The following is a 13,828-nucleotide window of genomic DNA, read 5'->3' as shown; positions in this document are numbered from 1 at the left end:
TTCCATGGCTGGTACTGTGTTGGTGTATTTGCATCAAATATCAGCATGGCCTTGGTGTGTGGTGTGTAGCCTCTGACCATTCCAACAGAATGAAAGAGTCTGAAACTGCGTATATCCAATATACACTGATAACCTTGTCCCAGACTATTCCTGCATAGCAGAGTCCAAGCCAGACTGATTTGGATTTGTTCCCCTGGCCAAGATTTTATTCCAGATCTAGGAACCTATTTGGGCTACCAGGAGACTTGTCCCATGCAAGAAAAGCCCATTACCCCCAAAGAAAGTGAGGATGCTACCAGGAAGGGGAAGTGGGAAGCCCCAAACACAAACATTTCTAGAACAACTCCAAGACAGAGAGAAGGAGGTCTCATTTCTTTCGGCACTTACTGCCCCGTCCATTTACACATTCATCCACTTGTAGCTTTAGGAGCTGGCTGGGTACAGAAGGTGGGATACTAGCTTTCTCTGCAGCATTACAGTTTCCATGGGTTGTGAGGACAGTCAGGAAAACTCTGACCAAACCCCAGAGATTGGGAATAAGCCCAGTTCCACTGGACAGTCCCTTTCTGTCATGTAAGCCTGACCTAGGGACAGGGAGTGGATGAGAACATACATTCCTCCCAGAATATTGCACCCCAACAGTACACACATTGCTGGAATTCAGGTGAAATATGCTCATCTCTTGGCACCTAAGTTTCTCTGCATAAAACAGATTACCTCCCATCTCTTACATATTACTAAAAGTGAAAGTGAAATAATAGGAACCCCCAAACACAATTCTTGTGTAGCAGGTTAACATATATCAATCCCCCCAGTATCTGCCCTTTCTCCTCTCCCAGAATCCCACAGGTAATAGGATACAAGCCAATAACCTTTCTATAAAGTTTTCCTTAAAGGTAAATCCTCTCGCTTGCTTACCTGTTGTGTGTGTGCAGGAGTATGTGCGTGTGTGCAGGCGTATGTGCATGTGTGCGTGCGTATGTGCGTGTGAGCGTGCGTGTGTACGTGTGTGCGTGCAAATGTGCATGTGTATGCAGGCATATGTGCGTGTGTGCATGTGTATATGCATGCGTATGTGCGTGTGTGTGTGCGCGTGCGTATGTGCGTGTGTGCGTGTGTGCGTGCGTATGTGCATGTGAGCGTGCATGTGTACGTGTGTGCGTGCAAATGTGCATGTGTATGCAGGCATATGTGCGTGTGTGCATGTGTATATGCGTGTGTATGTGCGTGTGTGTGTGTGCGCATGCGTGTGTGCGTGTGTGCCTACCTAAAAACCTACCAACCACCAGGTATTTGCTATTCAGTCCCCTGCCAGTCATTCCCTTCTGATCAGCTACTTCATTCCTCATGGCATCTGAAATGACCCTGGTCTTGCAGGAACTCTCAGCAATGTTACTGTAAAGTTGGAAGTCTGTATCTTCCTTAAACTTTTATGTATTAGTAAACATTTGTAAACATAAGATTGATGATTTGCAAAATCAGAAAAACAGTATAAGAAAGAACTGAAGCAGAAATCATTGCCCCTGAACTGTCATGGCCTGTGTGCCCTGGGACAAACCTCCGTCCTGAGACTTAGCTCCTGATCAACTCTATAAGGAGTTAGACCAGACGTTCCCTTGGAGTCCTGAGATCTTGGATTTGGAGTGCTTTTTGGGACTTCTCGCTCACTAGATAAAGGGGTTTGATTTTGTAGCTGGACCAGCCAATAGGAAGATCTTCAGCTGGCATGCCTCCGTCCCCCAGGCCCTTACATAACCTGGGATACCTATGAAGATAGCCCAACACAAAATAGTAAACAAACCTGAAACATTATTTTCTAGTTGATCTTAACTCTCAACTCGACACAGCCTAAAGTCACCTGAGAAAGGAGTCTCAATTGAGGGATTTCCCAAACCAGAGTAGTCAATGGGCATGTCTGTGGGGGTATTATCTTTTTTAAAAATTTTTACTCACTTTACATACCAACCACAGTTCCCCCTACCCCCACACCTGCTCTCCCTCTCAACACCCCCTAACCAACCCTCCATCCACTCCTCAGAAAGTGGACTCCCATGAGGAGTCAACAAAGTCTGGCACATTAGTTGAGGCAGAACCAAGTCCTTTCCCCTGACCCCTTCTCCCCCTCCCCCATGCACATCAAGGCTGAGCAAGGCATCCACCATAGGGAATGGGTTCCAAAAGGCCAGCTTATGCACCAGGGATAGATCCTGGTCCTGTGGGGTATTGTCCTGCCTGTTAATTGATGTAGGAAGGTCCAGTCCCCTGTGGGTGGCAACATTCCCTGACAAGGTGGTCCAAGCCTCCAGCAGCATCCTCCATGATTCCTGCTGGACTTCCTTGGCGATGAACAATTTACCATATTAAAGGTCATGCTGTATAGAACAGCAAGCAGCCCCACCTTCAAATCCCTACCTTGAGATCCTGCCAAGACTTCCTTCAATGATGAGCTGTGACCTGGAAATACAAGATGAAATAAATGTTTTCCTCCCCCAAGTTGCTTTATATCCGAATATTCTATCACAGCAAGAGAAAAGTCACAAAGAATTATTATGGTTTCTTATTATTGTGTGTGTGTAACTGAATTGAGTGATTCTCAAGTGTGAACATTGTAGATCACAACATTAGGTGGGTAAGGGGAGCTGGAAAGATGGCTTACTTGTTAAAAGTTCTGGCTACTCTTCTAAAAGACCGAGGTTCAATTCCCAGCAACTACATGGCATCTCACAACTGTCTATAGCTCCAGTTCCAGGGGATCTAACACCCTCACACAGGCAAAACACCAATGCACATATAACAAAAATCACTTTTCTAAAACATAAAATATTTTTGTCCAAGGCCCAGCTGCCAGAGCTGCAGCCAGAAATCTGTAGTGTGGGCCGTGCCTATGTGGACTACAGCGACAGCCTGTAATGAAATTCAGAACCAGTTTTATTGCTGTTGCACTGAGATCTGTTCCACCAACTGTGGGTGTCAACAAGTTAGTTGTCTTGTCTATCACAAACCTGGTCGTGTCCCTGGAAACATATGATGAGTGTGGAGATGTACATTCAACCGTGAATTACTAAAGAAACTCAAAGCCAAATCCCCCTTAACGAACAGAACACGAAGACACACATCCTAACAACCTTCGCAGTAAACTTGGAAGATGGGCACAAGATCCAGTTTTAGCCTTTTGTCAGCGCAGACAACCTGATTTCTATTCAGGTTTCAGCAGCTACCCTGAGCATCATTACTTGATGATTATCATAACGAGCACCTGAATGGTAACGGCTGATAAATGACTGCCACATTTGTGTGTTTTGTGGGGCACTCATTCAAGCAGCAGCACACCCCCCTCCTTCCATTCAAGCACAAATAACAGTAGCAACGCCAGAAAGATGGAGGGGGGTGATAAATGTGTGCCAAAATGGAGCAAAAAAAAAAAAAAAAAAAGATCAGGAAGGCAGTGAATCCTGTCTCATGCAAGACTTTCTTGCTTGAGAAGCTTCTGCAAAGAGTACAGATTTGTTTGGCAGACCCCCTGAGGACTAGGCTGTCTCACATAAGAGCAGCTCTCAGTATGTGGGTTGTGACCCTTCTGGTGGTTGAACGACCCTCTTACAGCAGTTGCCTAGTACCTCCTGAAAACACAGATGTTTACATTGTGATTCATAACAGTAGCACAATTACAGTATAAAGTAACAACATAATAGCTTTGTGGTTAGAGGTCACCACAGTATGAGGAACTGTATTAAGGGGTCGCAGGGTCAGGAATGGTGAGAATTCTCCCCAAGAGGCTTAGGAAGGTTGAGAACCACTGCATGAGAGCCCTGTTTCCTGCCAGAGGACTGGAAGCTGCCTTGTTTTCATTGTCTGAAAGAATTAGCATGATAAGACAAAAAGAGAAAAAAAAATAAAGTAATTGGGACCATTGTTCGTGAACATGTAGTCTTTTATGCTATCTTTCATCCATATTCATGGTCTTCATGTTTCACGAATATCTTAGGGCATTAAAAAAAAGGAAATTAACTTTCTGGCAGCTCTCTGCTGAGATATAGCTGATGGAACATAAAATGTGAGTCACAACACTTCGGGCACTGGCAGAAATCATTAGTGATCAGTAGTTACTCAGCCCAAGTCTCCAAATCTATAGCTTACCCCATCCTAGAAGCCAGGACGCAGGCTTGCTTCACTTCTGTTCTTCCCTGAGTACGTAGCAAGGTCTGAAGAAAAGACACATGCTAAGTTTAATAGGCAGAGCTCAGCTGGAGGAAGTAGGCCACTGGAAGCAAAGCTTGGAAGGATATAGCTCATGGCTGGTCCACCATGAAGTCAACACTCTTTCCTCTATACTATGAGGGTCTATACTATACTCTCTTCCTCCCACTATAAAGGTCTGCCTCTCCACGGGCCTTCAGTCAACAGCACCAAGGACTGTGTACTGAAGTCACTGAAACCATAAGGTAAAACATTAACAAGAATTTCTTCCCTTAGGCTGTTAACATCAGGAATCTGGTCACATCAGTGAAGAAAACAACTAATACATGATCCCATGCTTTCCCTGTTGCCATAGGCCTAGAGTTGAGTCCTGAACATGATTCTTTCTGCTTCTTATTCTAAACCTTCCATGGCTTCCGACTACCTCTCCTCAAGGGCCAGGCTCTTCCAGCTGAATTCCAAGTACGATGTTATTCTTGTTCCAGCTGCGGCCTTTGGGATTTGTAGCCCAATGCTGCCACCTACTATGGTGACATCTTGGCAAATTTCTCAACTTCTCTAAATGTCTGTTTTTTTCTCTGTAAAACAAGAATAATGTGGTAAGAGTTAAACAATGTAAGATACTTGGCACTGTGTCCAACACATAGCAAAACCTTCTAATTTAACCAACTTTATTCATCTTTCTGGGACAATCTCGACCTCCTGACTCTTGTAAGAACAGCCTACACTCTTCTGAAGAGCAGCACCCTGTCCTACCTCTGCTAACCCTGAGCCATGTTCCTCCAAAGCACCCTCTTCGTTACCTAAAATTTCAGAGTCTGAGTCAAATGCCACTTTATCCATAAAGGCTTTCAGAGCCCAAGGGCCAAGTATGAGAAGTCACTCTATTGAACGTGCATGACACATGTCACTTTCCTGGTCCTTGCTCCTGACAGTGAGAGTTCCAGTTTCCTGCAAGTTTGATTTTTGCCACAAGCTCCCTATCCACAGGAACTGTTGGAGCTGGTTCCAGTCCTCCTTCAGAGGGTTCCTCTAGAGGTAATCTCCAAATAACCCTTCCTCTTGGAGTGTCAACTCAGTAAGAGCTCCTCTGCTCCTTATAGCCTTGGGTTATTGTCCTACACCACACACTTACTTAGTGGATGAACCTCTACTATATCTAGACGTGGGCCAAAACACTCAGCTGTGGGTTAGACATGATAAAGCACTTTGATTTCCTGGACCTATTACCATCCAGATTTATAGCCCCAAAGGAGATTCTCCCACCACCATTCCTCTTTGAGAGAAGATGCCACTTCTGGCAGTTAAAACAGGTAGAAGATCCCCAGATATAGTGGATAATATTGTCAACTTGACAAGATCTAGAACCACCTAGGAGACAAACCTCTGGACATGTCTGTGAGGAAGTTTCTGGGTTGGGTCACATGAGATATGAAGAGCCGCCCTACATGTCAGTGGCTCCTTTTCATGGGCTGGAGTCCTGATGAGTCAAAAAAGAGAGTGAGCTTCATTCGGCATAAGCACTCATCGCTCTCTGCTTCCTGATTGAAGATGCAATGTCACTAGTTGCCTCATACTCCTGTTACCATGGTAATCCTCAACCATGATAGACTGGGCCCTCAAGCTATGAGTCAAAATAAACTCTTCCTTCCACAGGTTGCTTTCGACAGGTGGTTTTGACAAGTGGTTTTGTCACAGCAAAGAGGAACGTAACTTACACTCTGAGTCTGACCAGATAATTTCCTCTGGTAGAGCTAGCTATACAGGGGACTGTGAAAGAAACTGCTCTGGATGTCTCGCCTAAGCTTGTCAAAGACAACTCGTCTCCCAGAAAGTAACATTGGGGTGTAAATGTATCCAATTTTGTGCTTGTGTGTGGAGAGGAATAACCAGCAGAGGGTATAGAGTATGTAGTAAATGTGACTGCACAGAAACCTGTTCACAAGAAAGAGCTGTAAAACTGGGAGGTGCGGACAGTGATCTGATCAACCTGCCAACAACTCTGTTTCTTACTGAATGTGGGCATTATGCCCACAGCAGTTGTCCTGAAAAGAGCAATGGTCTCAGAAGGACAATCTGTGCTCCTCGAAGGAGCCTGCTTATAAACACGCTGACTGTAGCCTGGACACCACATCCACTCACCTGGGGGTTCCCCCTATCTTGAGCCCACCCCTGGGGTGAAGACCCCAGGGTAAGAGGGGTTTGTCACTCTAGGCGTAACTGTCACTCACACGAAAGCTTGATTTAGTCTCCTCAGCTCAAAGGGATTTTTTTTTGCTTTGCTTCGCCTGGCTGTAACAGAGGAGTGGCAGAAATGCTGGCAGCTGGCATTCCATCCATCAGTGGCAGTCATCCAGAGGAGGATGTGTGCTCTGGGACCAGGGGACTTAGTTATCAGCCAGCCAAGAAAAGCTTTCGTGAGATCTGAGAGACAAGGAAGGGAATGTTTAAAAGCAAAGGCTGTTTGGTTGGGTTTTACCCCGAAGCCAGATGTTCGAAAGAAACTGTTTGACCTGTTACTGTTTGTTCCTCTTGAGAGCCCTCAGTGATGTTTATCAAACTTTGGGTCCTGTGAAAATTCTAGGCAAATTTCTGGGGCTGCAGTTTAACTGTGAAACAGGTGATGATGAAGCCCCTGGACCCTACAGGGTACAGGCAACACTGTAAGCTGCAACCCTGGGCACATCGGTCTCATGGCACAAGCTACCCTCTGTTACGTCTACAGTAGCCAGTGGGTCTCCTTTATGAGAACCAAACAGAAGATAAGTGTTTGAACCCCATCAGCTCCCTATTGTTAGGACAGAATGGACTTCAGACAGGAGGTATCTTATAGATAAATAGAGCAGCAGCAAGGACAAATGGCAAAACAGAGGGCTACAAAAGGAAAGGGGGATGTTTCAAAAAGCAGAGAATACTCCAAGAACCTGCTAGGAATGTCTGGATTTGGCTGTCACAAGGAGGCTTACTGCCTCCAAAGATTGACTTTGAGTGCTCAGGCTTTTCGTGAATCACAACCAACTCCCATCCTATCCAGTCTGCACACCCTCCTTTCCTGGTATCTGCACATTCCATCCAGTCTGAACACCCTCCTTTCCCAGTATCTGCACATCCCATCCAGTGTGAACACCTTCCTTTCCCAGTATCTGCACATCCCATCCAGTCTAAACACCCTCCTTTCCCAGTATCTGCACATCCCATCCAGTGTGAACACCTTCCTTTCCCGGTATCTGCACATCCCATCCAGTCTGCACACCCTCTTTTCCCGGTATCTGCACATCCCATCCAGTCTGAACACCTTCCTTTCCTGGTATCTGCCCACTAACTTATTTTGTTCCCAGGAAGAGTGGGATCAGAGGAAATGGTTCATAAATCCATTTATAAATTATTTTTATTTTATTTATGAGTGAGTGTGAATGTGTGTGAACAGTGAGTGTGTGCTGATGTTCTCAAATGCCAGAAGAGTGTCAGATCCCTTGGAGCTGAAATTACAGGCTTTCTGTGAACACCCCATGTAGGTGCTGGGATCCAAACTTAGGTCTTCATGATTGAAGTACTACTGAACCACCTCTCCATTGACCCTTCAACCCCCATGAATTCATTTTTAATTCATTGATTTATTAGAGAGTATGTGCATGCCACAGAGTGTATGTGGAGGTCAGATGATGACAACACTAGAGAGACTGTTCTCTCCTTCCACACTGTGAGTCCTGGGATTTAATTCAGATAGTCAGTCTTGGTGGCAAGCACGTTTTCACTAGATGAGCCTTCTCACTTGCCAGCCATAAATCCTCTTTAAAATGATAATCTATATTCAGCAAAAAAATAGTTTATGACTCTGTCATTAATGTTTTAAAATGTTCTGCATCTTATTTATTGGCCCATATATAGTATGTTTTCAGAATTTTTCCAAGCTACATGTGGGATATGGTTGATAAAATGCTGACCATTAGATATTTATCTACATTCATGACAGCATCAAAACTCAGCATGAAATACTCCACTTATCTTTTTGATGGCCTTGTGGATTTAGGCTTCTGTCCCTGGGAAAACCTTAGTACCATAGACTAAAATGCTAGCATCGTGCAAATTGGGGACAGAGGGTCATAGAAAAGCCAACGTGAACAGTTCATCTCTGGAATTAGTAAACACTGATGAAATCTTAGTTGGGCACTAAGTTTTTTTCTTGGAATGACTCAGGGTAGGTGCATTAATCCCAGAGCTGAAGACTATGCAACCAATGTAATATTTATTATGTCAAACACACTACAAGCCCCAGCCTGAGAAATCTCCACACTGACTCAGCAACAAAAACGTCTTACACATAAAGTAAAGAAATCAATGTGTGGTCATAAATCCATTACAGACATGCCTTCGGGAACACAGGCACCCCCAGCCCTTCTCTGGGAGGGATGAACAGTGCATTCATTCACCATCAAATTACGCTCGTACACAGGTGCCTCTGAGGTCGGTTCCTGGCCTTGCATCTAAAACACTACTGGATGATCGGGAATGCAGACCAAAGATGGTTGAATATAAACCTGAAAATGAGCTGTCCTCTCGAAGAGAGCAGCCTGAAATCCGTCAGGCAGAAGCTCAAAAAAGGTTGCATCAGTTGGAATATTGTTTACTTCAGCGTCACCTACCATTGCTACTCCCAGGTCACTATCACCAACACATACGGAAAGACTCCTCTGTTGATTTGGTGAGATAAATCTATTGATCACATGCCAAAAGTGAGGTCTGCTGACAATGCTTGCAAAAAGGATTACGGAGCCCCTGTCAGCCTTAGGGAGGCAGGCTGCTGCCAAGTTCTAAGCTGGCTCGGTTCCCAGCTTTGCTCTTGACTCATTTCCTGCAGGAGTAGACCTGGTTACTCGTCTCGGGCACTTGATACTAACCAAAAACAAATTATGAAATACAACTTCTATGTATAAGCCTATGCCCAGTTCCCTGAAACCATCTCTAAGAGATGTTTTTACAAGTCAGCTTGTTTGGCAAACTACTTCCAAACAGATGTCACAACGAGTAAGAATTAATTAGTTGCTGTTCACCTGCCATTTTCACAATTTGCAAAGATACTATAAGTATTGCCTAATTCAACACCCCCAAAAAACTTCAAATGTTTACATTTTTCACTTAAACCATTGCATGACAAACTGGTGACGATCATTCTAGGTTAAGAGGGACACTTTCTTCTCAGAATTGGTGTGGTCTTAAACTAATAAGGGAACTTTTTATTTATTTTTTAACACCTTGACAGTGAAGTCTTGGACTAGTTCATGATGGGCAACTTTATAAGCAGTTCAACTAAAACTGAATAATGTTCCTCCTAAACTGACAGGCTACACAGGGACTGATTGAAAAAAGTTGCTGGGTGAATGCCCAGATACTCTAATCATGAGTATTGTTCTCTAAAGTGGATAGATCAGGTGCTGTTGAAGACTGACGGAGTATTCAGCTGTGCTGCGTAACTCACTGTCAAATTCAAGTACAGATTCTTAACAACTTCGGTAGGTACGAATGAAGACTCACAGGGGCATTTCTGAGCAGCTCTAGAAAAATAGCCTTTCCTAAGCTACTGTACCTAGGCTGCACATTAAAGTTTCAGAAGTGTTTTGGAAAATGCAGACTCTAGGCCCCATCTCAAGCTGATTAAATTTTGGGAAGGGGGTCTTGACAAGGGTTAGGCATCAATGTGTTTTGTTTGGTTTATTCTAAGAGCAGCCATGGCTGAGAACCAGCCATTTCAACAAAACGACCAAAATCAACTACATCTCTCCCGAACTAATCACACCTCTTCCTCCATTTCCTGTTCTCTCCACTTGTGCTCATCAAAAGCATGACCTGGCTCTGAGCCTCCACAGGAAGCACAAAAGTCCATCTCTGGGGTGCCTAGCAAGTACAATAGTTGTCTGTAACAGTACAAATCTAATGGTGGACTACATCGTTAGAATATAGGTTCTCCATGCTCCAGTCTTTAGATGAAGCTCAAAGTCAGTTAGGTGCTACTGCCAGAGGTAGTTACCATCTCCCATTTTTAACCTGCTTCAACTTTTCTCTGAACATCATTTCCCCGGTCTACGGAATGTAGCTTGGTAGCTACTAAAGGCTTCTAGAACCGCCTGGCTCAGGAGCAAATATTCTTGCTGTAGGTGTGAGCCTAGTTGTTTAACCCTTATCATTTTAGTACCACACCTCCTCTTGTACGGCACTCTGATAAATGAGCTAGACTCTTTACAAAAGTAATAGAAGAGGAGAGGAAACCTTGCTGGAGAAGTACTTGAACCTCACGGGCTTTTTACAGACACTAATTCCTGCCATAGAATTTACAGGGTCTAGGTTAATAGCAGGATTCTATGTATCCTTTCCCAAAGCCCCTTCTCTCATCACTCCAGCATACATTGTTGAGGCCCTTGTCCCAGATACATTGTTCATTAACAAAACTCTCAGGAGGTCAATGTGCTGATCCCCAACCCAGGTCCATGCCCAGCAGTCTTTATCTGTTTCCACAACCCTGAAAGGGATTAGCATTTGAACTATACATCTTGTGGATAGGAGTTTATTTTTCTGTGCTATCCTTAAGTGATTTTTTTCCAGCCCTTGGCTTCTGGGCTGATATGTTGCAAGAGTCTCCAGGGAACAGGTGCTGAGCAGTCAGATGGCAGCTGTTGATCAGTTGAAATTCAGCAATTAGAGGCTGCAGGAGAATGCTGTGGCACACAGTTTGCACTGAGCATTCACGAAGCCAAACATATGAGTTTTTGTATTGTGGTAAGCAACACACACACACACACACACACACGATGTCTGTACGGTCTCAAATTCACTATGTAACCCAGGATGACCATAAACTCCTGAGCCTTCTTCCTCCATCTCCTGAGCTCTGGGCTCGCAGGCATGCACTGTCATACCCTGTTATGTAGCAATTGAACCCAGGGCTCGGCAAGCTCTCTACCAAACGACCTGCTTCCTTCATCCTTTCAATATAGTAGCTGAGGAGTCAGAAGAGAGACAAAAGCAGCACCTCCTGAAAGATAACCTAAAACTGGATTTTATACTAGAAATTTGAATGGTTTAAAAATTGAAAATCTCTTGGAGCATAAAGGTCTTATTCAAGAAATGTTGAAACCCTAGATACTGAGTTGGGATACATAATTATCTGAAATAATGGACTCCAAGGCTCAGGTTGACAAAACAATCCGTCATTATATCTCAGCTGGGGCCTTTCAAAAAGATAAGCTGAAAATCTTCACCAACCCCAGCATCACATTTAAATCTCACCCACAGTGTAAGCATGCAAGAAGAAAAAAAAAAAAAAAAAAGAAAAACTTGCTTCTGAATTATTTTCCTGAACCCAGAGAAATAGCTGGGTTTTGCTTTCAGGACCCGAAGGAAGAATTGATAAATCTATTTCCCTCTCCCCAGGCTCTTCTGCTCCAAAGCTCACCTAACATTTTACAGAAACACAAAAAACCAGACAGGCAGCTAGACAAGAGGACTGGGTGGGAATTTCACACTGTGTTGGTTTAACTCTGGTGCTGGGAATTAGGTCTCATGTGGGGCTAAGGGATATGAAACTCCCCAGCTCACGACTGGCAGGGTGACATCAGATGATTACGCTGACGGTCATGCTCTGGCCATGGGGCACAATTTTTCGAGGCCAGGAGAGCAGCATTTTGCGCAGCTCCTCTCTGAAGCTGTCATGCAGCCAGGCGTAGATGAAGGGATTGTAGCAGGCGGAGCTCATGGCGAGCCAGTGGCAGAGGAGCTGCACCAGCCCGAAAGCGTAGGGGTCGATGGCACGGGGGTCCAGGTCCCGAAGCAGGTTGAAGATGTGCAACGGCAGCCAGCAGACGGCAAACACCACTACCACCACCACCAGCAGACAGAAGGTGCGCCGGCGACGCGCTCGGTCCCAGTCAGCTTGGCTCTGGGTCACGCTGCCAGGCACCACGCGGTTCCGCAGCTTTACGGACACCCGGACGTAGGACAGGAGGATGGCCAGCAGGGGGAGCAAATAGGTGCCCAACAGCAGCCCCCAGGCATAGAGCTGGCGCTGGCGCTCCTGTGAGCCCCAGAACTCCTCGCAGAGGCGTACGTCGTGGGGCTTGAGCTCCACATGGTAGGTGTGCACTGCGGCCGGCAGAGCCAGCACCGCGGATAGCGCCCAGATGCCCAGCACAGCGTAGGCGCTGAGCTTCAGTGAGATGCGCCGACGTAGCGGATGCACCAGAACGACATAGCGGTCCAAAGCAATAGTGGTGAGTGTGAACACAGATACGTAGACGGTGACCGGCTGCAGGAAGAAAACCAAGTGGCACAGGCCTCCGCCGAACACCCAACCGCGAGGCTCAAAGGCATAGGCCAGCGTGAGCGGCACGCAGGCGGCGCACATGAGCACGTCGGACAAGGCCAGGTTGCCGATGAGGAAGTTGGTCACATTGTGCAGCCGGCGCACGCGCGCGATCACCAGCACAAGCAGGCAATTGCCCACCAGCCCCACGACCACCACAATGCTGTACAGCATCACGATCAGCCCCTTCAGCTGGTGCACCAGCTGCAGGCTCTGGAAGGGCGTGACTGCTGAAGCGCGGGGGACTGTCACCGACCCGTTGCCCTCCGAGGCCTCTGCGCTCTGGTTGCCTGGAGTGGAGCCGGCTGGCGGCAGCCCAGAAAACAAATCGGGGTCCCCGGGGGTTCCAGTGGGCAGTGAGGTCATGGCCACCTGTCCAAAGGTAATCAAAGTTGTCACTTTCCATCTTCCATCCACCCCTCATGTACCCTCCCCATCACCCAACTCCACTCTTTGACATAACTAGCCCCAGAACATCAAACGCAATAAATGCTGTCCTCCCAGCTCTATAAAATAAACCTAGTACAGGTACTTTAAACATCCCCTATTCGTGGCTAGCTCTTGCGGTCCAGGAAGGCAGACCTGAGAGCTGGTCCTACCTGTGAGCTGGCTTGGCTGGCAGGAAAAGACTCTCAAAGGTAGGCGCAGACTGCCTGCTATCCCTCGGGAGTCCTCAGCCCAGATGGCCACTCGAGCTGCTCTCTTCTGCTAATGGATCCAGGAGTACCTAGTGGGCCAGCAGCTTTTGAGGGGTCTGGGAGCTCCTCCCCTCCACCTCTTCCCCCACACCACCTCTCCCTTTTATGGAAGATGGAGGTGGAGCATGTTGCCCAACTCCGTACTTAGAGAAGGGGAGCAGCGTGTGTAATAGGGATGGAGCCAGGGAGGGGGCGGGGCCAGGAACCTGGGCCCCAAACTCCAGGGGTGATCTCCACTGCGGAAGTGTGCAGTGCCCAGAGAAGCTGTTCCGGAGGGGCGTGTCCCAGGGGAGGTGAGAGGAGGTGCGGGAAGAGTCAAGTTGTGGGGACCAACAGATGCAGTCTCAAGAGGCAAAAGGTCGGAAAGAATGTGGGGATAGAGAAATGTAGTTACACTAGGGAGTGAAAGGAAGACCGGACAGGACATCTCCAGATTCTGCAAAGCTCCAACTGCAGCTGAAAGTCGCTAGAGTGGGATAGGGAGTCTAGCAGGGCTTTGCTGTGCTGAGTCTGCCGCTGGTCAGGGATTTAAGGGCTGTGGCTCTGCGGCGGCAGACCCTTTGAGCCTTTTGCACGCATT

The 13,828-nt window shown here is 46.5% G+C and overlaps 1 protein-coding gene across 1 annotated transcript; it reads right to left on the bottom strand.

Moving 5' to 3' along the window:
• Window positions 1-11,803: 11,803 nt before the first annotated feature.
• On the bottom strand, window positions 11,804-12,916 carry Prlhr (prolactin releasing hormone receptor). Its single transcript, XM_050148793.1, has one exon. It carries the CDS (start codon window positions 12,914-12,916, stop codon window positions 11,804-11,806), a length of 1,113 nt encoding a protein of 370 aa, XP_050004750.1.
• Between the last annotated feature and the right edge of the window lie 912 nt (window positions 12,917-13,828).

Source organism: Alexandromys fortis, unplaced genomic scaffold (assembly GCF_014885135.2).
Source record: "Alexandromys fortis isolate MF-2015 unplaced genomic scaffold, M_Fortis_MF-2015_v1.1 scaffold_16, whole genome shotgun sequence".
Classification (NCBI taxonomy): domain Eukaryota; kingdom Metazoa; phylum Chordata; class Mammalia; order Rodentia; family Cricetidae; genus Alexandromys; species Alexandromys fortis.
Note: the sequence above shows the minus strand (reverse complement) of the source record. Positions and strands in the feature narration are given on the sequence as shown.